This window comes from Cynocephalus volans, chromosome 2 (assembly GCF_027409185.1).
Source record: "Cynocephalus volans isolate mCynVol1 chromosome 2, mCynVol1.pri, whole genome shotgun sequence".
In the NCBI taxonomy this organism is placed as follows: Eukaryota; Metazoa; Chordata; class Mammalia; order Dermoptera; family Cynocephalidae; genus Cynocephalus; species Cynocephalus volans.
This window is the reverse complement of record NC_084461.1, coordinates 94485011-94506486: the sequence shown is the minus strand read 5'-3', so window position 1 is coordinate 94506486 and position 21476 is coordinate 94485011. Positions and strand designations below refer to the sequence as shown.

The 21476-nt window shown below is 33.7% G+C and overlaps 1 protein-coding gene across 1 annotated transcript in view; it reads left to right on the top strand.

Moving 5' to 3' along the window:
• Positions 1–21476, top strand: part of FBXL17 (F-box and leucine rich repeat protein 17) — a 518884-nt gene that overhangs the window by 179261 nt on the left and 318147 nt on the right. Inside the window, exon 6 of the mRNA XM_063087474.1 lies at positions 3833–3963. Coding sequence (XP_062943544.1) covers positions 3833–3963 — 131 coding nt within the window. The remainder of the gene's footprint in view (positions 1–3832; positions 3964–21476) is intronic.

Sequence of the window (21476 nt, the reverse complement as noted above, 5' to 3'; positions counted from 1 at the left end):
TGTGGAGCTAACAATAGTGGCCACATCAGAGCTGTCTTCTAGGAAGTACTTTCTTGGCAGCTGACTATAAACCTATAGGAGAAAGCTGAATGGGTCAAGCATCTCACTCTGCTTTTGTGATCATATGCTTGTAAAGGAGGGCAGTGAGCTTCAGTGTTTAAAGTGGCTAATGATTTTCCCCTCTTCTTAAATGAAGCCTAGAGTCTATTCAAAGACAGGGTACCCCCTGCAGCCCTTCTATATTAGTTTTGTATTGGTGTGCAACAAATTATCACAAATTTAGCAGCTTAAAACAATGTACATTTATCATCTTACTATTTCCATGGGTCAGGAGTTTAGACATGGCTTATCTGGGTCCTCTGCCTAGGGTCTAACAAGGCAATCAAGGTCTCAACTGGGGCTACATTTCTTTCTAGAGCTCAGATTCTCTTACAAACTCATGTAGTTGTTGGAAGAATTCAATTCCCTGTGGTTGTAGGACTGAGGTCCCCATTTTCTTGCTGGCTTGCTGGCTGTTAGCCAAAGACTGATCTCAGCTCCTAGAGGCCTCTCATAGTCCCTCTCACAGCATGGCTGCTTACTTCTACAAGGCCAGCAGGGGAATCTCTCTGACCTTTAGACCATTTCTGAGGGCTCAATTGATTAGGCCAGGCCCACCCAGGATACTCTCCCTTTTGATTCATTCATTGTCAACTGATCAGGAAGCATCATTATAACTACAAAATGCTTTTACCTTGACGTTATAAGGAGGATATTGTCTCATCTTATTCACATGTACTGCCACACTCGAGGGGCAGGGATTATACTAGGGCATGAGTCATTGGGGTTATCTTAGAATTCTGCCTGTCACACCTGTTTATTTTCTCACTGTGTTTCTCAGGGTCAGAAGGTGGGGACAGGATCCTCTTTGCTCTGCATAGCTTTTTCCAGACCATAGCTCTCCTACCTCTCATGAAACATAACAACAGATCTAATTAATAAAACACTGAGACTTGTGCTATTTGACATTACGATTGTCTCTCCCGTTTTACTGCCTTCTTCTTCTATACTCTTGGCATCTGCATCTTCCGTTCATAAAAGACATTGGCACTCAAGTCACAGCCTCCCATTGTGCTCCAAGCCCAGCCATTACTGTGGATGACTTCACCTCCACCACATGGAGATATGTCAGGTATTGAAGGAAGAAAACATAGCAAGGAGCATGCATATCAGCCCTTTGTTTCTTTAAGAGAGGTCAGAAAGAGTATAGAAACTTATTTTGCTATTTATTCTGTATTTTACATAGTTCTTTATTTTTTTGTTCCTTTAGATACTTAAAAAAAAAAAGGTCATTATTGTTTTGTTTTGTTTAATACCAGCCTATGTTAACTACAGTTGAGAGGTAAGGGACAGGGATGAATAGCTATGTTTGTCGTAGAATTTAGGGCCCAAACAGCTCACCTTTGGGTTCTGGACTTGGTGTCGACTATAATTATCAGAGCGAGGAGACCCATGAGGAAAGGGAAACTGAGGCAGTCAGCCCAGTTTCTGATTGGTTAGCTGCCTGAAGCTGCTAAGAAAGCTCTGAAGTTCTGTTTTATTTTAACAAGGGTGAGTCCATTCCCCTACAGTGTGCTTTGGTTGCCTAGTACCAGTCATGTTCTGATTTGTAAAGCCCTTAGCCCATGGTGACTTGAGTAGAAACTTTGTCAGAACCCGTTTCTTCTTTCCTGGTTCTGCCTCCATTCAGGATTGCCATTTTCCTGAGTTCCACGGTGGACTGAACATGACTTCCTTGAACATCTGGCCAGATAGGCCAATTGCAGAGAGGTTTTCCTGAAGCTCTCTCTTTACAAATGCTCAGAATTCAGCCCTTAGAAGAAGACATTACAGAATCTTGCTGTCTCAATTACAAAGAATTTACTTACTGTTGGGGACCTTTTTGTATTTTATGTCTCTTAGCTATTTCTGTTTCCATAGTTCTGCAGCATGCTTCAGGGAGCAATGAGTAGTGATTCTTTGAACTCTCTCTGTGTAGCTTCTCTGTGAGCTGAGGTGCAAGAGGGTACGAGTGCTGCCTGGTGGTCCCTCCCGATGACCATTCTCTAGAGCTGTGCTGCACAACAGTGTAGCCACTAGCCACATGCACATATAAATTTTAAATGTAAATTAATTAAAATTAAACAAAATAAAAAATTCACGTCCTGTCACACTGATCACATTTCAAGTGCTCAGTAGCTGCATGTAATTAGGGGTTATTATATTGAACAGCAAAGATATAGAACATTTTCAGTGGAAATTCAAGTATCTGCTCTTTCTCTTGGTGTTTAAGCTGAACTGACTTTCAGGTGGGACTTAGCTGTTTCACCTCTCTGAGGCCTTTGGTAGTGGAATTATACCTGCAAATCTGCTTCCTGCAGATAACCTGCACCCTCTATAAAAGGATTTGATGGTGGGACAGAGAAGCAAGCCAGTCCTGGAGAGTTCCCTCAAGTTGCTGGAAATACTGTATACTAATTTTCTATTGCTGCCGTAACAAATTCCCCGCATATTTAGCAGCTTAAAACAGCACAAATTTATTATCACTGTTCTTTAAGTTAGAAGTCCGTCTGACACAGGTCTCACCAGGCTAAACTCAAGGTGTCAGCTGGATTGTCTTCCTTCCTAGAAGCTTGAGGGGGAGAATCTATTTTCTTGCTCCTTCAGGCTTTTGACATAATTAAGTTCCTTCGGATTGTAGGTCCGAGGTCCCATTTCTTACTGGTTGTTTGCTAAGGGCTCTTCCCAGATCTAGAGCAGGACATGTTTCTTGGCTTCTGGCCCCCTTTCTCCATGTTCAAAGCTAGTAAAGGCAAGTTGGATCCCTTTCATGATTCAAATGTCTCCTATATCTTCCATCACATTTCTCTGACTTTAGCTGAGTAAGAGTCTACTCATATGATTAGATTGGACCTACTCAGATAATCTGGGATAATCTCCACATCTAAAGATTTGTTACTTTATTCACATCTGCAAAGTCGGTAACACATTAGGACATAGAAATCTTTGGTGGGAGGGATGTGAGTGTTATTTGGTCTACCACATATCTCTAGATTAATTCTTTGCATATTAGTAAGCAAAAATAGCTTCTTTGAAAATGTAGCTTATTTGAAGAGGATAATTAAGATCCTTCCACTTTATGTAAATGATGCCATTAATTTACTTTGGAGACTAAACATCAGGGAAAGACAAGAAAGTTCGAGGAAGGGGTAGAGAAAATGAAGAAATGGAAAAGATGGTATTGAGAAAAACCTTCACTTCTTAAACAATGTTTTGTTTCGTAGTGAAGCATACACTCAGAATGGCACAATTTGAAGTACATTGATAAAATAATACCAAGGTATCTCTCAACCATTTATTCATATTTTATCTTTAAAATATGACATTGGCATTATAATGTGACATTATAATTATGGCAAATATATAATGTGGCATTATAATTATGAAAATAAATATCTGAAGTTGAACGTTAGAGAAAATAATCTTATCAGATTGTAGGTACTTAATGTAATATATTCAACAGCTTGCCCACCTGTTAGACAATAGATTGCTAACTTTTAATTTTTATGATGCCTCAGTAAAATCTGTTTTATTTTAATGTTTGTTGCCATTCATATATTCACCATAGATTTCCATACTCATTTTAAGTTTAGTATGTAAAATATTACATAATTAATATTTAATTAAAAGATTCTCAACTATTATCTATTATAAATATTGTACAGTGATACTGTATCTTGTAATAAACTATATTTAAAATTTTTGAGAATGAATGCTGCATTTACTTTTTTCATCTTTCATTTTATCTCATTAGCTAAGAAACCTTTCCAGCTTGGACCTACGTCACATCACTGAACTGGATAATGAAACTGTGATGGAAATTGTCAAGAGGTGCAAAAATCTTAGCTCTCTCAATCTCTGTCTGAACTGGATCATAAATGACAGGTAACCATTGTAACAGCTTAAAGACACTTTTCCAGAGGAAAACATGTAGCAGACACTAACTAATTATCATTATGACAAGACATGTCAACTTAAAGTAAAATTGCCTTTTCAAATTGATATGTTTAAATTTTGAAAGCCATCTCGATGTATGCAGGTACTTCAGAAAGCTAATGGAGAGATTCATATTATCTTTCAGTTCTATTTTTCCATGAACTTTTTGAATTACACTTACATACTTTCAACGTATTCATTGCTTATAAATGCAGCAAAGTTTTTATGTGCTTTGATACTAACGTTTGCCTAAACAATTAGAACAACCGTAGTCTGTTGAATTTTTTTCTTGTTACCCATCCAGGATATATTGTCTATTTGTCATTTTAATATCTCTTATAACATTTGTGGTTGATTTTACTCTTCACTTATTTATTAAGGAAAATGATTCTGAGAAATTATCTCAAGAATTATACATTTAGACCCTTTCCTGAGGATGACATTTTGTTCTCTGTACAAATGTAATTTGTTTTGAAAATGGAAGTCATATGATGAACAGTTTAGTATATAGTGTAAAAATGTGTAAAATGGGAAATCTTTACCTGTAAATAATGGTAAACCTATATTGGTATTCCAAATATAGCATGAAGGAAGGAAAGATACAGGGAAACCCCTGAAAGTAGACTTTTGTAATGAAACAACTGCATATTGACACTAGCACTACAGCTTAGTTTAGGTAGGTTTGTAATTATAGGCTTTACATAGGATTTTTACCAAGATTTTTTTTTAAAGATAGATCACCAAAAATATTTTGCTTAGAAAAACTTAGAAAAATAGAAAACACTATTTCAGCTAAAATTAGAACCTATTTTTAATTTTTTTATAAATAGAAATAATTTATTAGATTTGTATCAGATAATGCTTTAAATTCAAGACCCTCCATCCCACTTTTAATTTCCTTTTATACTTTAAAAATAAAATCATATAGATTCCATTTTACCCAGTTATGGTAAATTCTAGTGATATTTTCTTAAATTACCCCGAATTACTCTTAAAAAATTATGTGATAGCTTGACTTGGCTCTTTTTAGTAAAATTTTTCTTTAAAAATTTACTAATCTAGAATGGGCTTGTGATCATCATTTATAAAAAGTGTTTATTGTTTTTAATATTTACTATGTGAAGCATATAAAAAAACTAAAGAAAATTGAAATGATATAAATTTAAAAAATAAAATCTTTATAATCAACATTTTTCTATATAGACAATTATATGACACTTTAAAATAATCTTTAAAAAGTTTCATAACAAATAATAAAGTACATATATAAATATTACCTTGTGGTTTTAGCTGTTGTAACATTAGCTTAATATTGAGATAAATTTCTTAGTAATGCATTGAATTAAAAGGAGAAAACTGTATCTGCAACTAAATGATTATATTCCACAACAAATTTCTGTAAACCTGACATGTGTAGAAGAGTCAGTAATTGGCAAATATACTAATTGGTAAATATGATGAAGTCCATGTATGATTATATGGGTTATCTCCTAAATAAACATTTTGCTTAGGTTTGTACCATTTATACAAAAATGTTCAGGGATTTCTAATTTTATAGCTCTTTAAATGCTTATTTAGCTATAACTGAGTAATTTACAAATGAAAAAGTGGGCAGCCCTCACTTTGTCTTTCCTTTCCTTTGTTAGGCTCCATGTACTCAAACCTTGTGCTATTTCAATAGTTTTATTTCCTACTTAACTGTAATGGTTACTTGGTGTTTGATCCTAAATATATATACTGTAGAGATTTATTTGCAAGGAATGAAAGTGTATTTTTATATTTTTAATGGAAAAGTTGGGATTAATTGAGAAAACGTGCATTTTAATGAGGTTGAGCAGTAGAGTTTTAAAGATCAGACTTAGGTTTTAATTACACTGCTTGCACTTATCCTGTGTACTGTAATAGAAGTTTCAAACATTAAAACCCACTTTGCAGTATCATCTAAATTACTCATCTCATTGTTCTTGCCATACTGTATTACTAAGCTAAGTAATATTTGTAATTATATTGGTATAAATCTAGGACTTATCATCAGACTTAATTATAATTTCAGCACTTAGCTGAGATGGGTTAGTAACCTTTCATATAGAGGGCACTGAATGCAGTAATGCATTTAGCCTATCAAATAGCTTCTGTTTTACATTTGTTCATTATTATTATCCTCCAGTAAATCAGGAAGCATTTATTAACCCCCTACTAAATACTTAATAGTGTGTCTCAGACTATGGGGCACTGAGTCCTCAGTGCACTGAGACCTTTGCTGCTCTCAAAGGTCATTCTCTTTAGGTGACGTAAGACTTAATGATAATAGTGAGCCTGGTAAGGATAGAGAGGACAAAAGTAACCTTTATTGCCCAGGTAATTGACAAGCACTTTACACGTGTTCTCATTTAATCACTTCAACATCTTTTGTTTAGGGGAAGGTCATACTATTTCTATTAAATTTAGACCATTTGTTTGACTTCTCTTTGGCTTTTCGATGGATGTATTTTTCCATCATTGCTACATACGGTAAAAGCTGGGCGAGGACAAACAAGAGAAAGAGATGGCTAATGAATCAATTTTCTATTTCATAGCTGGGACTTAACAAGCAATTGACATTTCTACGTAAAATTCTTAGGTTTCTTTTCTTGTTTCTTTTTTTTTTTTTTTACTAAGCTCGTTATTTTCATTCATAATAAAAGTATAATAGAACCTTCAGATATTATTTTATATGTCACCTATTACAAGGATCTATCTTTAATGTTGCTGGTTTTAATAAAAGATTCCTCACATTGATACTTATCTCAGTTCCTAATATATGATTTATCCTAGGTTTTAAAAGCTCTTACCTGTGAACATATTTTTTGAAGGTCAAAATTTAAAAATATGTAGTAATTGAAGGACTTCACTATTATGCTCATGGTATCTGTTAGCATTCTATGGTCCTTGAATTGATCTGTGTGATAAGACGTGCTGTTCTTTATCTTTGTTTTTCTAAAAGCACTTTTTGTGTTTAGAGACTTAACCAGCATGATATTTTCTTGTATTCAGAAGGATGGTCTAGTAGTCATTTGACATTTACCATTGCTTTTGAATACAAATAAAATCTAAGTGTTTTATGAAAAGAAGACATTGACTATTTCTATCAATGATTTAAATTAAACATCTGGTTATTATGCCTCCTCCACACTCTCTGACTGTATGTTTATTGAAATATTTATTTGTATTTGATATGTATCTTTTGTTATTTCACAGCCAATTTGGTCTTCAATGTTTTTGCATGTTTGACACAGTCCAAAAGCAGAATGTTCGGATGTAAAAATCTGATATTTAAAAGACTGAATGGTTCTGAGCATCTTCATAGCAATTTGCTTATAATGGCTCTTTTGTTCCTTTTTGCCAATAATAATTAAATGATATCTAATTGATTTTAACAGATCCTTACAAAAGCTATTTTGAATTTTTAAATTGACAATCAAAGATATAATTAATCTCCCAATTTTTAATTTTTACCATTAGTCATGAAAAAAGAGTTCAAGTCTATTGTCAGTATCCCCGTTATAAAAACATGATTCTTTCATTGATGTTGACCATTCTTGCTCATGAATTAGGAGAACAATATAGGAAGACAACACAAGAGAAATGAAAGATTCTCTAGTATTCATTAGCTAAAGTCCCAAGTATAACAAAAGTCAGGGTGATTGTTAAAGTAAATTATATTGCCTTAATTTGCTTTGTGAATCTTACATTTACGTAAGTAAGGGAAGCTATTACATCAGTAGGCACTCTCAATTTTGGAGAATTTTGAATCTTAGACTATTGTGGCCAGTTTCTTTCAAGTACAAACTAAGATTTGTTATATATTGCAGTTTCACTTCATATGTTCTAGAGTTTAGAATAGTAACCATACATATTTTCTCTTTAAATAAAACTTATAAATAAGACCGTTTGAACTTGCAGACTGGTGGGCCATAGCTGAGTCTAGTCCACGGAGCTGTTTAGTTTGGCATATACAGTATTTTAAAAAGTTAAATTAGTTGCCAACACTTTAAAAATTGGGATAGTTCACATAAAAATTCTGAATTTGGGCCTTGTTTTGGAACTGGCAACACTAGGCCCACATTTTCTCATACCAATAATCTTTTCAGGATGAGGAATGGGCTATTCTCTGGCTGTTCTGCAGTTTTCCACTCTTCCTACCAGGCATGATGCATTCTTTTAGATTATCTGTCTGTCCCCCACCTAGTCTACAAATGAATTAAAATCCAAAGTGCAGAAATTATTAGATATTTTATATTTTAAATCAAATAGTTCTTTTTAAGTTGAGTCTGATAACATATATTAACAGATAATAGTTAATTGGTTTGCCTAAATAAGTTCTTTGTTATTTCAGGCACGAGAACTTTGGCCAACAGGTGGAAGTTACAGAGAGAGACAGCATTCAGCTCAAAATAAATTAAAACTTTCATTTTCTACTGTCTTCCAAAATAGAGAACTCAATCTAACTCTTTAAACAAGAATGTTGTGAAAGAGTTTTGGGAATTATAAGGAGGGTTGAACTAGTTTACTAAACTTCCTCCAACTTTAAACCTGTGATTTAAAGTTGTTTGTTTAAAAATGAATTCATTGGCAGTGCTTAGTATTTGATTCATGCTTTCTTTTTTTTTAGTATTAAGAAAATCTTAATACTATTTTTTCTCTTTTCTTTTTCTATAGGAAAATCCCCTTTTAGTCTTTTAGGTTTACTAGGTTAAAGTTGTAGAGTGGCAGATTGTTCCACCACCCTTTTCAATGAGACTGACAGTACCCTGGCTCATGTAAAACTCAATGAGACTTTATATAAAGATTTTTCTAACTCCCTTGATCTTCTCTGGATGTTTATTCTGTTTCTTCTTTCAAATTTCCGTTGATTCAATAAAAAACCGTGATATTTAGAAATAAAGTTCAGAGAGGATTTGAGCAGGTGTTGGTGATATAAAATATTTGCTGAGTGCCCATTGTGTTTTATTTCCAAGAATTGTTTTGTGAACATATGCTATATATTGTATTTATAAGTGTTGAAGGACTAGGTGGATAATCTACTATCTTCCTGTGAATGTCATGTCACAGTGGACTTAGAATCTTATTTCATTTCAATCCCCTAATATTACTTAATTCTCCTAGAGACTGAAGTTTAAAGATTGCCGAAGGGGGACAGACCTATCCATTAAATCCAGCAGGCATAGTTGCATTTGAGTTCAAGAATATTCTGTTTTCTATTAAAGTTATGTGGTCTGTAGGAAAGGAATACTTTTCACCTTGGAGTATTGAGTGTGAAGTTTGAGCACTTTTCTCCTGTAAAAGCCTGAAAACTTGGAAATAAAGAGGCAGCAAAAATAATACTTACTGTTGAAGCAGCTCTGTGGTGGTATTTATAGCAACACTGTACTGCCTCTTTAGAATATGGAGCAGTCTGCCTGCATACTTTTGGTACCTAATAATATGGCTGGGCTGGTTAGGTAGAGCTTTAGTAAAACTGAATTTTATCTTATTTCTGTAATCCACTAAGTAATTTTGTGTGTGTTCTGTGATACTTAGCCATATTTTTGCAAAAGGAACAATGAAAGATATTTTACTGAGTTCTGGAAGGACCGTAGGGACAGAATGGAGTCTTTCTGAGCTAGTGACATTAGTTTGAAGTAGGCAAATTTTGACACTTTTTTATGTTCATATATTTACAATTATTTGTAAGACCATCCCTAGAAAGATAGGACGGTATTGGAATAACTGCTATCCAGGCTTCCAAACCATCTACAAAAGTGATGTCTATCCATTAGACATTTTCTTTAAAGCCATGATTGGTTTTATAGTGCTAGTGAGGTCAGATTGTATGAGGGTACTTCAAAAAGTTCACGGGAAAATAGAATTAGAAGATAAGCAAATCTTTCTGTGAAGTTTTTGAAGTACCCTCGTATAATATTTTCTCTTTTTTCTCTTGAACAAGTATAATAATAATAGCTAATAATTGCTACTACTTATTGCAATCTGTGCCAGACACTGTGTTAAGTGATTCATTTAATCTCTATAACAACCCTGAGGGTGAAATTATTAACCCCATTTTCAAAGTAAGAAATTAAGACCCAGAGATGTTGTACAGCTCACAACCAGGACCAGACCCCTTTTTCAGTGTCTTCAAAGTCCAAGGGCTTTGACCAGAAGGGCTCATTGTCTCACAGTACCTTATTCTGTCCCAGACTTAGAGTGGGCACATATCCTGGTTTGCCCAGGTCCCAGCCCATGCGTGTGTTCTTGGCATTCTGTGAGGTTTAGCATTTGTGCTGGTGCTGTTCCCTCTGGGTTCCAAAATGTCTTGGCGTGGATGATAAATTTTGTGGTCATCTGACCTTAGAAAAAAGACTATGCTTGATCATTCTGAATACCATTAGAATGTTATCTTCTCTTTTCTATGAGATATCTGAGAAGTGACACATTTTGAATATTTTACTGCATGTGAAGGGTTTTAGATTTTTTAAAACAACATATTTTGTAATAAGAAGCAATTTTTCCAAACAACCCTGTTTGTAAATGCTCTTCATTCCTTAAGAAATTCCTTGAGGAAAAGTAGAAAGTCTCTCCCATTTTTGTGTCTCGTAAAACATCTGATTCAGAGTTGGTCTCAAAAAGAATTTCACAAATAAATTTTGAATAGGTATTTATTTAAGCATGTAGTGATGCACATTCATTTTTACAAATATTTTATTATCTGTAAATGCTCCTTGTCAGTTGTAGCAAATACTGAATCGTTGCAGATTAAAGAAGAATATAGATGTATACCTTGCATGAGTTGTCTTTCAGTTTAAAAAAAAAAAAGGAAATTAACTTCATGGAAGGTTTCAGTACCCTTGGTAAGAAATAATTGGCATAATCAATCTGTATACTTTTCTTAGTATATGTGATTTTTCAAATAATCAATGATACTTTTTCTACAAGGTGAAGTTTCTCTGATAAGATGATTTGCGCACTTATCCTCAGATGAGATTCTTAGTGTAGTCAAATTTAAACAAACTTTTTTAGTTGTTTGGTAGGTAGTAATATTGAATATTGGTTCTGATATTGGTTCTTCAGTACTTGTAGTTACTAGATATAATTTTTAAGAAAATATTAATTTATGCAACACCAGAGTATTTAAACTAGTAAAATCACTTCAAAAGAAAATCTACATGAGATACATACATCTCAGCCTGCTTTGATTTTAACTCCACATCTGGAGGTGGGATGGAAACCAGATTTGTTGTGGGTAAGTATGACTTATTAATCCTCCATGTTCTCATTATTTTGTCTAATAGAATAATGTGAATTATTATTATTTATTATTATAGTCCTAACATACAAAAAGGTAGTTGTTAATTTCTGTGTTGTATTTGGTTCCCAGTAAGCAATAATGCATAAGTGAACATTTCTACAAATAATAAGAATAATTAACAGAGCTTCTATAAAATCGTTATTATGGGTATTCCTGGATATGTTACTCAGAATGCTGCTATGCTTTTTTGTGTGTTTTAGGCAATATAAGGATGAGTAAACAGATATGATAGGCACTTAGTTTGCAGGATTTTAAAAAAAAATATGTTTTGTGTGTTATGAAATCAGAATTTGTGATCAAATTATGGGAAAGAATGGGATACATTTTAAATGATGATGAATGCAGTACTATAAGCCCTTGGATTTGGAGGCTTTCTAACCTGAAGTCTGTTCTAAAATTGCCAACAATGAAGAAAATCTTCATTTATTGACTGCTTAGACAAATTTATACCATCTTTTCCTCTCTCACCTCTCCTAGGTCCTGTTCTTAACCTTCCAAACCAGACATGGTAGTTAAAGTAACTCACTGTTGTCAACAGTTTTAAATGTATGATAAATAAAGCCCAGTAAATAGTGAAAATATGAGAAAGGTGATTAAATCTGACAATTTTCTTGTAAAAGGCTTGAGATGATAAATATCTCCTGTGATTAGTTATTAGTTTAGTGCAAGGGATTTTGCTTCAGCCTAAAAGATTTTATGAACATTGTCATAAAAAAATATTTTAGAAGATAGGTACACACATTTAACCAGAAGAGAAATTGCTGTAACTTGATTGGTAATAATTAAAAATGGCAGAGCTGACATGCATGTGCCTGGGCTATTTTCTGTATGACAGTCCTTTCAGAAATAAAGGGAGGTGTTTTCTGAAGACATGATAAATAACAGAATACTTTCATCTTGAACCCTTATGCTTCATAAAAATAGGAAGGCCTATTTAGGTGTATCTCTCCTCAACTGATAAAATATTTAATTTAAGGCAGTATAAAATTACTTCTCACTTACTGAAGTATGTAAAAAGCAAACTTGTGACATTAACAAATATAGTTGGACGGCTATAATAGTTTCCTTTAAAATGAATATGAATTTCTTTAGATTTAAAGAAAAGACAAAATAATAATGGTGATCATAATGAAGTGCTGCATCACGTTACTGTCTAGCTGAATCCACGGCATATTGCTCTGTTGATGGCATATATCATTGTGTATGCATGTGAGGTTTTGTTTATGAGTTTCTCTCTTTGTAAGGAGGACCTGTGTCTTCATCTTGGCCCTCTGCCCTCACCCTGCACCTCACCCTCTCAGCACCTCACACAGGGCCTCACTCACAGAAGAAATTTAATACATGCATGTTGAGAGAATTATTAATGCTGCTTTTGTAGGATGAATAAAACTGCTTTTAAATTTGTCTTGAACTCTGGCTGAAATCCAGGCAATTGGTTCATATGTCCCCTTTCTTCCAGATAAAGTGAGAATTTAGTGCCATTGTCTGGATTCAGATCGAGCTTGCTTTATGTATTTCATGCTACTTATCTGAAAGCTATAGCCTCTTTTTTTTGAACAACAAATCGGATTTTAATGTTCAATCATTGGGTTTTACCCTTTAAGTAGGGACTCTGGAATACTTTTAAAATGAAGAACCAGAAACTTTGCTTGCCTTTCATATATAATGATACCTTGTATTAATTGAAAAGAGGCAGAGGAATAGGTTCAGCTTTTTTTTCTGCTTCTTGGTGAAAAAAGTATGGCTATTTAAAAAAAAATGTTGCAAGTTTTTCCTTAGCTCTTCTTATAGTACTTTTAAGTATTTTTAAGTGCTGCTTTTTAAGTGTATATTTAGTATTTGGTTAATTGCTACTGTGAACCTAAACATACTGATTAAGGCCAGGTTCACATTGGAACAATTATCTGGTTAATTGCTCTGGTGCAAAAAGAGGCTAAAAAATCATCAGAACATCAAGTTGTGAAAGCACTGGCATGAGTTTCAAAACCACCAAGCATACCTACTGCAAATCACATCAGCAAAGCAATTAATTTAGGCTAATTGCTTTTCTGTTTGTTCAAGATGCACTTTGGAACTGTCTTTTGAAATCGTGGCAATTAAGATTAGTAAGCAACATAATTTAAAATATTGGAATAGTCACTATTTTTTCAAAAACGTTAACTATTCCATATAAACCTATACAAGTATATCTATCACCCCTGTAAGACTTTGAGATATTTAAACAAAATATGGTTATTTTAGACATTTATAAGATTTCTTAAAAATAAATTGAGTAGATTCCTGAACTACAGCACGGGATTATCTTTAATCTCTAATTGCCAGTTAGGATTATCTAATTTCTATAATTCTTGCTAAGGTGCCTTGTTTAATATGATGAAAAATAGCTAGCCACCAAACATGGCATTGGCTAGTGCATTTTCTGTAGATGAATGTATATTTGGCTTCTCATAATGTAATCAGGATTTTAAAATGTCTTAACCAGATTAGGCACGCTTATGTTATTGAGGTTTTCCCTGTTATTGAGTATTATAATTTTGGCAGCACCAGTTTTTCTCAAATTGAAAACTACTTGAGTTTCCAGCTGTTTCTCTATGAAGCAATGTTGTAACAGATATTCACCTGAAAATAATGGCAATTTTAGGAATCAGTTCCTCTTTGGAAAACGTAGAAATGCCATTAGTGGGGGAGTTAACCATTCCCCAAACTGCTTCTCTGTTTACCATATTGTCAAACAGCAAGTAGCTCTTTCCTTTCCCTTTCTTCTTCCATGAGGAGTGATTCTTATTATGCATTGTGTTTAGTGGCATATCCTACCCCATGAATTTGTTCAAAGCAAAATAGGTTGTGTTCAGGACTGTGGCTCTAGAAATGAATCTTTTAGAGACATGGGTTAAAGGAAGTCCTGTTAGCAATTATTATGGTTATTATGACTTTCTTTGGCTATGACACGAAATTTAGAAATATCTTCAGTAAAATGAGATTTGGTACAATAAACGAAGGATAAATTTCAAGTTTTATTTTAGCATTCTCTATACATTAATAAACTTTTTATTAGTAGATATAAAATTATTTATTATAATAGATTTGATCTTTCTTAATTCAGTATGAATAGATCTCTAGGCCTAACTAATTAACTATATCACAAAACTAAATTTTTCCCTAGTGATCATTTTAATGAAAAACAACAAGTGTATATGTACTTTCTACAATGATATATTATTCTTTACTTCTTTGCAAACTTTATAGTTCCTAGAAGTACTACGTACTCAATCCAGATTTCTTGATGATGCTATTTGTTGTGGAATGTTCAATTAGAAATCTTCTTGTTGAAGGTAAAAATATCAAATCAGATAGAGGTGAATTTATTGTGTAGGCAAAATAGAAAAGTGTTAAGGACTCATAGCACACAGAAAACCCAACCAGCCAACCAACCAACCAACCAACCAACTGACCAACCAACCTAGATGACGGTATCAGTCATTGGATCTTGATCTTGGTCTTCTTTTGAAATCTGTCACTGAAGCAACAGAGCAATGTTACTCCATTTGGGTGGAAATGTAAGCTATTACTTCCTTTTGCCCCTGAAAGCTTGAATTCTGTGATTATTTATAGTTGAAAGATAGTTTAGATGCTGTAAAAATGCATCTCTATTTTGCAGACTGTAGAAGATTGCAAAATCTAAACTCAATTTTTTCCCATTTGTAAATGCATTTTTTGTGCAATGTAGCATTTGCCTATCCTCCCATCAAGAGGTGGAGTCTGGTCCTCTATCCTCTTTCATCTAGGCTAGCTTTGTGTCTTTTTCTGACTAACAAGATATGGTAGAGCTTGTGTTGTGCTGCTTCCAAGCTTTGGCTTCAAAAGGGCTTGCAACTTCTGTTTTTGCCTTTCTGAAATCATGCCACCAACATGTGAATAAGCCCAGACTAGTCTTTCTAAGGATAAGAGATGACATGAAGATAGAGGCCAGGACTAACTGTCAGACATGTGAATGAGGCCCTCTTAGACCATCCAGTGTCATTTAAGCCTTCAGATTCCTGCAGTCCCTTGTATTGAAACCAAAAGAACTGCTTAGCTATGCCCAGTCCAAATGCTAGCCCACAGAATTGTGAGTTTATAGAAGCTGTTTCTTTAAAGCCATTAAGTTTTGGTGTGGTTTGTAACACAGCAGTTGATGACTAAGGTACTGACTTTGTAACTTTGCTGGGAATATTGGAAATTTTGTATTAAGTCAGGAAAGTGCTAAGAGTTTTTTATGCATTATCCTATTTAATTTTCACATTAACTTTATCACATATGTATCATTATGCCCTATTTTATAGATGAAGTAAGATGAGGCACAGAGAGGTAAAGTGTCTTGCTGAAGATCACAGGAAGTGAGTGCAGAATCAGGATTGAGAGCAGATCTGTCTGACCTCAAAGCCCCTGCATTTTTCTAGCTATCAGACTACCTCCAACAACTTATTCTGCGTTTAAAAACACAGTTGGTTGCAACAAGCAGTTAAACCTACCAATGGAATCTGTTGAATACAAGTGCTAGCTAAATAGCATTACAGTATCATTACAATAAAATAAATATCATCAAATAAAATAAATATTACAATAAAATAGCATCCATTTGCAGTTTCCAGTGTTACTATTTAATCATGAGTATTCATGTAATAAATGTATGGGAAAAGAGTCAGCTCTTCTGGTCTCCTAAGGGCCTGAATGTTAAAGGAATACTGTGAATACAAATTTAGAAATACGTAAATATAAGCCATTGGATTTATATAAATTAAAAATAGTTTTCAGTGTTCCATAATATTAAGTATCTTTTTCTTTTTTATTGTCAAGTTAAGGAGAAATGGAGATGAGAAAGACCTTCCCTAAGAATAGTTGTAGCTGAGGCTTAATCACCATTATATTTTTGCCTTTATCATCTATGTCTTCTAATAACAAATCTTTTAAGGACATAACTTCTGTGGTATATAGGTAATAATGGTACTAATAACTACCAAAAAATTCCATAAATAGAAGTGGGAATATTTTTATTTTTGAAATGTTTTTATTTTTAGCTATCACCTTAATGCCCACACATTGATAAACTAGTTAATATTGTTATGTGATTCTGAGATGTATATCATAGCTCATCTTACCATTTACTGTAGTGTGTAGTGGCACACTATTCAGAACTGCATCAGGGTTTTATTGCCTGTTAAACAAAGCCTAGGAGCATTTCCTCCATGATTTATTATGGTATATTGAGAACTAGTTTCATTTGGGAAATACAATTTCCATTTGTTTTCCTTTTAACTTGAATTTAAACGGAGCTTCTGTGTTTGGTTTTAATTTAATCTCTCTTTTTCCATTAATAAAATATTAAAATACATTGGTGATTTATTGTATCGCACACCCATACACAGGCACACAAATATTTTGCTATGTGTGAATGTGTATTTGGAAAATCTTATGTCTGGGGATAGGAGAGAGAGTGTAAGTTGCATTTTTTTCTTTTAGTTTTAATTTAACACAGATGGATTATAAATCTGTTAGAATGTTACATTGATAACAGCACGGAAATTAAAGCTATAAGTAGGAATTGTAACTTTTCCAGCGTCCTGGGCACCTAACCAGAAGCTCAGTAAATGCACGTTGATTGATTGATTGGATGACAATCCATCCTAGTGAACATAAGCTTGAGTTCAAGGTAAGAGAGAAAAAATTACTCAGGTTGACAAGAAATAGAGCAAGTCAAAATATTCAAGTTTGTTTAATGGATGCAGACACCGCCTTTAAAAATGCTCTGTAAATGTAATTGAAGAGTTAAAGAGGCACTCACTGAATCCTCTAACATAGAATGGGAGTTTATGTCTGAGGTATATGGATGCAATTTTAGCTGAACTGACGACATATTAACCTTACTGGATTAAAAAAGCTGAATGAAGACAGTGGAAGAAAATCCTGGAGAAACATGATAATCTTGTGGCAGCAATTTATTTGGAACAGGGATGACAAAATGTGTCAAGACAATGCCCTGGCTTTCTTCATTAAATTTAGAAATGAATTTGGAAAAAAAAAAAAAGAAAAAGGAGTTATTTTCTCTAACATTTTTTTCTGGAGATTATAGATATTTATTGGATAACTATCTTTGAAGAAATATATATTACAATCTAGTTAATATTTGGGATATTATGATCTTATTAGAATTAGAAACTTTTAGTAATTTATATCTCTAAGTAGATGTCTGTATTCTTTTTGTTTCCAAGATTTTTCTCTCTTAAGTTTATTCCCAGTACTGAGACATCATTATGTTATAGAGGAGCTTTTTCTGTGACGTCTATTGGCAGCCATCCATCTCCAAATAGGACATAACAGTGAAGCTTGTTAGAGGAGTAGAAGTATAAAGTATTAACAAACAGGCCCCGACAGACATTTAGACATCCACACAGACATTGCTGCTACTTGACAGTCATCTCCCTATGAAAAATGTAGCTGTTTAAAAAGGTTCAAAGTTACAGTAACTCCACAATGCTGCACTCCTGTTGTTTATTGTATGTACATATAGTTTATAATGTTTAATTTTAAGGTTTGTATTTATTTTTACTAAGTTGTCACTGTTAGTTGTACACTATATTGCAGTCCTTTGTATAGGTTATTTATGTGCACATTGCATTTAGTAAAGCATTTAGAATTTGTGATGATCCACACTGATCAGCTTAGAGGTATGCATGGGGGAGAACATGGAATAGTAATCTAAAGTAGCAGGAAATCCTAAAATGCAACTCTGTGTTTTATTAATGCTCATAATAGCATTGATTTCACTTTAGTTGGTTGTTGGGAGGATGATGTCCTGTAAGAATTTAGGTGGAGCAAACTGCCTAGGATTAAACCTGGACTATGGTTAATCTTCAAAGCAGTAAATCCTCAGGTAGGTAATGAAAAATCTACATGTGTTATTTTGAAAGTTCTATTAAAGCTGTTATTTAAAATATGCCAATTATATACAGATAAAGAATATACAAAAAGTATATTCTATTCCTCAGTAATAAGCAGCAGTCATTTATTTCAATAATAATATTTGCAAGCTAGGTTTATTTTAAATAAAGATTCTAAGTCTTAGTGTAAAGGTAAATATTTTAGATCACCTGCCCCACTTCCATTTTAAATTTCAAAAGAGTAGATCTATCCAACTGGGTTTTTTGATTTTTTAAGTGTTTGTATAAGTAAAACTTACTTCCCGAGACTGCAAAATGGGAAAATCAACAACTTTTGACTTTCTCTTTTAAGGGCAGCAAGGAATTAATTTTTTTTGAATATCTAATTTGCTGTGACTACTTTTGACATTCACAAATTATGTCATTCATTTTGACATGCAAATAAGAAAATGAATACCTTTGGGATTCAAATCTGAAGAGCATCTCACAGGTGCTGAGACATGTTGCCTTCTATCTCCCCAGTCCTCCTTCTCTCAGGAACAAGAGTATGATTTCTAAAAGAGATATAGTTTTCCCACAAGTATTTGAAAAAGTAGTCTTTCTTCTCCTTTCTAATCCATTAAAAAGCATTTGCTTCTTAGGTAATTTTTTTTCCCCTTTAAGTTGTGTCTTCTTCCCTTTCTTATAGCAGTGGTCTGTTTACTTTTTGGTTGATATAGTCACTGATGACATTTTCTCAGGTAATTTTTTCCCTTTTAATTTGGATCTTCTTCCCTCTCTTAAATCTGTGGAATATTTTCTTTTATTGTTGTCAGTGTCACTGATGACATTTTCATCTGATTCTTGACATATTCATTTTATAAAACATGGCATTGTAAGAAGTTTTTTGGTCAGTGACATTTTGGCATACACTTGCCAGTGGCCACCAGAGAAGGTCAGTCAGACTCTGAGCAGTGAAATAAATTACCCCGAAAGGCTTCTCCAAATACTAATGAATAGAGTGTACAGTGAGAGTTGGGAGTGTACAGTGGGAGCTGGGAGTTTTTTTTGTTTTTGTTCTAAACTTTTATATTTGGGTCATTCACTATATAACCTTGATAAACTTATTTAAGTTCTCTTTTATGATTGGGGGAATGTGAATCTACCTTAGTGAAATGTTTGGAGGCTTAATCATGTTTCAAAAGCACCTTCAGCATGAGTCATTAGTTCATTACTAGAATGGTGGCTTGGGTAGTACCATCCATCATCAATGCTTTATCACCTTCTTATCCTCATGGTTTCCTGAAAATTGACAATGAAGATCTCAAATCAAACTTTGTAAAGGCACTACTAGCACATTCTTAAAGGTATGGTAACACTGAAGTATTAACAATTATCTGAGGAAAATAAGACAATTATAGTGTACTCATTATTATATGTTTTCATAAACATTTCTTTGTTTTCATATTAAATGAACAAAGTACATTCAGATTCATAAGTAGAGACTTTCTGAAAAACCAGTGATCCATACTTAAGTTTTATGTTGCCATAAAATAAGATACCTTAATATAAAGCTACTTTACCTTTGTGAAATATTTTTCACTTGGATATTTATCCAAATATATTTTAGTGAGTTACATGCTAAAAAATATAATATTATCTACACACACATACGATGGATTAACAGGAGAGTAAATGAAATTTAAAATATTCCAGGAAGCATAGCTTTTCATTTCCAGTTTCAAGTTCAATTGAGAAAATGATCTAATGACTGAAAATTAAGGAAAATTAACTATTTACTTTGAGTTACATGTGATTTTGTGTTTGATATATTCTAAGAATCATAGGATCTCACTGAAAATAATATCAAAGCACAGCTAGGTCAGCCTTCTGCATATAATTCCTGGCTGCTCATCTATTGTGTATAGTTTGCTGTTTTTTGCTGTGTTTTTTGTTTGTTTGTTTTTTCATCTTCTTATCATTTTTTCTTCATTTATCATCTGGATCCATTTAGTTAACATATTAAATCACACTCTAACACTTAAAATGCTTCTTAAAACTAAAAGACCAGCACTTTCTTAAAGTATTTTTAAAATCAGGTTATTTATTCTCAGTTTTTGAAACAGACTACAACATATTTCCGTACTTTAGAGCTTGGGAAGGTCTAGGAGACATTTTAAAATACAGAGATGTCTCCCTGGAGTGTGTGTTTTGTGAGATGGAGCAGGGAGGACATTGTGGACTGCCAAAGAGCAAACCGCTAGAGGTAAGAGGCTGGCAGGTGCTGATTTCCCTTTGCTCTGTTGTGCTCTCTTTTTCCAGGTCTGTGGCTTTCAGGTTTATTAAAATGCTAATGATGTTTATTCTGTTTTTATTGGCAGCTCTCCAGATTTGATTATTGATATATTTGAATAACAGCGGAATGCAACATCAAACTCTCACTTGACCCTTTTCCTGAGATTTTTGTCAGTAGAAATATATATACCACATTGTCAGATCACACATAGCTTTTTTATCTGTATAGAAGTGAAATATTATAAGGGAACTGTCAGCTGCTTGGAAATGAGCTTTTAGTGGGATAGTGAGGTGTCTCACATGTGGACTCCTTCCTTAGTTTAATGTATTATCCCCCTCCCTGAGGAGTAATTTTATTTTCAATAACAAGCGCCTGAATGTGTTTGTGGGTTTCTATTGTTCCAGTTTTTTGGGCTTTGTTATTTCACATCTTGTACTAACTGCCTAAAGTGTAGACTAATAAACTGCAGAATAATTCTCTGTGACTAGCAGAGATAGAGGTGTTTTCATGTTCCTACCTGCTCTTTCTGAAAATTCCAACCACAGACCCTTATTGTGAAGAACGTCTGAGGACACCCCCACCTAACTCCCTTCATTTTATAGTTTTGAAACTGAGGCTCAAAGATAATCTGTGACTTGTCCAGGTTCACATGTCTAGTTAATGGTGAAGGTGAAGCTTGAATACGGCTTGCTCTAGACCGGAAGGCTGCTGTACCACACTGTGCTTATCTCCTTCCTCACCTTTCTTTACTAGCCATTTATTTGTCTTCAACATTAATTTTCTTCCATGGCCTAGTATCAACTGTAGTCTTTGTGAATTGTAGCCTCTTGTATTTCTTTTATGCTCCTTTGAATGATGAAACAACACACACATAGTAGTTTTTAGTAAATATTTTTAAAAAGAAAACCTAGATTACCTAAAATCCTACTATGCAGATTTCCACTGT